The 2,600-nt window shown below is 53.2% G+C and overlaps 1 protein-coding gene across 1 annotated transcript; it reads right to left on the bottom strand.

The window, feature by feature from the left end:
* Positions 1 to 1,239: 1,239 nt before the first annotated feature.
* RRS1 (ribosome biogenesis regulator homolog) lies at positions 1,240 to 2,596 on the bottom strand (the record flags this gene model as incomplete). Its single annotated transcript, XM_026841469.1, has 1 exon — positions 1,240 to 2,596. A coding segment is annotated over one exon (453 nt), but the record flags the coding sequence as incomplete, so codon positions are not given.
* Between the last annotated feature and the right edge of the window lie 4 nt (positions 2,597 to 2,600).

Here is a 2,600-nt window from a genome sequence, read left to right as displayed (position 1 = left end):
AACACACAGTTAGAGCCCGGCTTACCTAATCCTTGAGCTGCTCCCCGTGCCCAGGGGAAGGGTTTTACCCTGAGCAAGGGGCTTTTTGCCCTGGGGGGGTGGTTTTGAGTATTATAATGCAGGTCGCTCACTCGCAGGCCGCTCAAAAATTAGTTTCGTTGCCAAGTTAATTAATCGGACGGTCCCTTTGCCAAGTTGTCACATAACTCATCCTCAGCGCAACCCCCGACATTCCCTTCATGGTCCGGGGCCTGCGCCGGCTCCCACCCGCGTCCCGGTTCCAGTCACGTAGTTGACCAAACGCGAGGACTTCGCAGGGTGGAAGAGGTGTCCTCGCTCAGCTCCCTCCAGCAACACTCCTACGGTAAATGGGTGGTACCTGGCTGCAAATCAACCCATACCTGTTTTAAGGAAAGCAACAACACATCTGACAAACTGAAGAATGACATTTTGCGAGGTACTGAGTCAGTAAAAGCAGGTTAATGGCCTGCCAGGGCCCCTGCCTGAAGGCCTGAAACCCTTATCCGCTTGGAAGAGCCAGAAAGCGGCAGCACCCCCAGCGCACCCCCAGCCCAGCCTGGGTTCCGCATCACTGCTGGAAATGCACAAACTGCCCAGCATTTTAATGCAGAAAGTTCTCCAATGTCATAATCAGCATAAAATACTTATTGTGGGTGTGTACGCATGTGGAAAAAAAGCCACACTCTCTGGTTGAGCAGCTACAAGACATGTCCTGCAGAAAAAGCCAGGAAGAGTCCTGGAATGTATCACAAAGGAACTTTTTCCACTTGTCCAAGTGGTTTTTGCCCCTACTTTGCCAAGCTACTTATTTGAAAGCTTAGTATCAGTGGGTTGTGCCCACAAGACCATTCCTGCCACCGGCAAGTTCAAAGCAGCCCACGGTGGTACAGGCTGCTGAGCACAGTGGCAAGAAACAAATTTTAAGAGACAAAGAGCACATCCTCCTCTGCAAAGCCCACAGGTTGAGCACTATAGCCAGCCTGCCAACGCCACCCAAATCCCCTCCCCTCCAAGTCATATGCATCCCTTCTAACCTCAGCAGCTGCCTTACAGAGGTTTTGCTTTTTGTGATCAAGCTACCATTCTACTGAACGACTACAGAACTGCTATCACCTAGCTTTTTCAAAAACTCATTTGCAGCTAAATACTATGTTATCATTAAACACTCACAAGCTTACCAACTGAAAGTTGGAGAACTTTATTTACTCGAGATTGCTGGAATTTGTTTTACTACCCCTCTTACTAGGAACAGCCCCGGCAAACCACATCCTTCCTGTAGCTAAGCCACACATTGGGACAGCAAATAGTATTTTTTATTTCATGCGTACAGGAGGCACTAGAGTTCAAAAGAGTAAAAAGCAGAAGTCAAAGATAATTCCAAATATCTGCTCTCAAACTGCTTGGTAAAGAAAAACACTGTGAAACTATTTCTATGACATGATGGATTACTGTTAATACTGGGAGAAATTTAGGTTTTAACCTGTTCAATACATTGTTCTGTTGAATTCAGCGGCTGGTCACCAGCTCTGACTTTTATTTTAATCAACAGAACTCTCTAGGAAATCTGTACAATTTATTAGGCCCTACAATAAATCTTACAGTGAGTTTTCACGTTCGTTTTGTAACTGAACCCGAATACCACAGAGCTGAGCAGCAGCAGTTGACTTACAGAGCAAGAGCTCCACCGTCAGGCCACCTGGCCAGAGCACACAGCAGCAGCCACGTCCTGTCCTTTTGACTGTTTCATGTCTGAGCAGGCTGTTACTCGATCAAATCACAGCTCATAGCTGCGGTCGATCCCCAGCCCCAGCTACCTGAGCAAGAGACAGCTTTGCTCAGCTTCAGTCTTGCCTGGAAACGCTGCAGGCATGAAGCAACGTTACCTGCCTGTCCCTGCAAAATGGGGCTCCCAACCCCCCTGACACACCACCAGCTCCCCTTGGATGGAGAACACAACCCTCCTTGAATGCCAGCTAAGAGCCAAACGCAGGACATTTTAGGCTGGAGCATATTTATTGACAATGTGTGGGAATAGAGTGCTGGGCGGGAGGCTGGCACTGACAGTCCCTTCCCGCACCTCGGCAGGTATCCCCAGGCCCGTGCTGCACAGAGTCCCCGTCCCTCATGCCTTCTTTCTCCTGCCACCGCCAGCGCTGCTGCTCGCAGGCCGCTGCTGCTGTTGCCGCCGGGCTCCACTCTTCTTGCCGCTGCGGCCAACCCGCTGCTGCCGGCGGCCACGCTTCCCCCGCTGCGACTGCTTCTTGCCCTTGGCAGCAGCCGCCTCAGCTTCCTCCTGGCGCAGCTGCTTGTTGACGGCGCGGGTGATGTCGAGGACCGGCTTCTTGCTGCTCATGTCCCTCAGCAGCTCCAGCTGCCGGCTGCGCTCTGCCGCCAGGTTGCCCAGCAGCGGCTCGAAGCGGCGCTTCTTGCCGCCGCTGCGGGACGGCGGCTCCGCCGGCTCCTTGGGCAGCCGGGGCTGGAAGCGGCCGAGCGAGGCGGTGGAGACGCGGGCAACGCGGGCGACGTGGCCCAGCTCCTCCCGGCTCTGGTGGCCGGTGGGGTGGAGGGGCGCAGCGGGG

Source organism: Athene cunicularia, assembly GCF_003259725.1.
Source record: "Athene cunicularia isolate RWA chromosome 2 unlocalized genomic scaffold, athCun1 chr2_part1, whole genome shotgun sequence".
NCBI classification, from domain to species: Eukaryota; Metazoa; Chordata; class Aves; order Strigiformes; family Strigidae; genus Athene; species Athene cunicularia.
The sequence above is the reverse complement of the archived record's forward strand: the minus strand, read 5'-3'. Positions and strand labels throughout refer to the sequence as shown.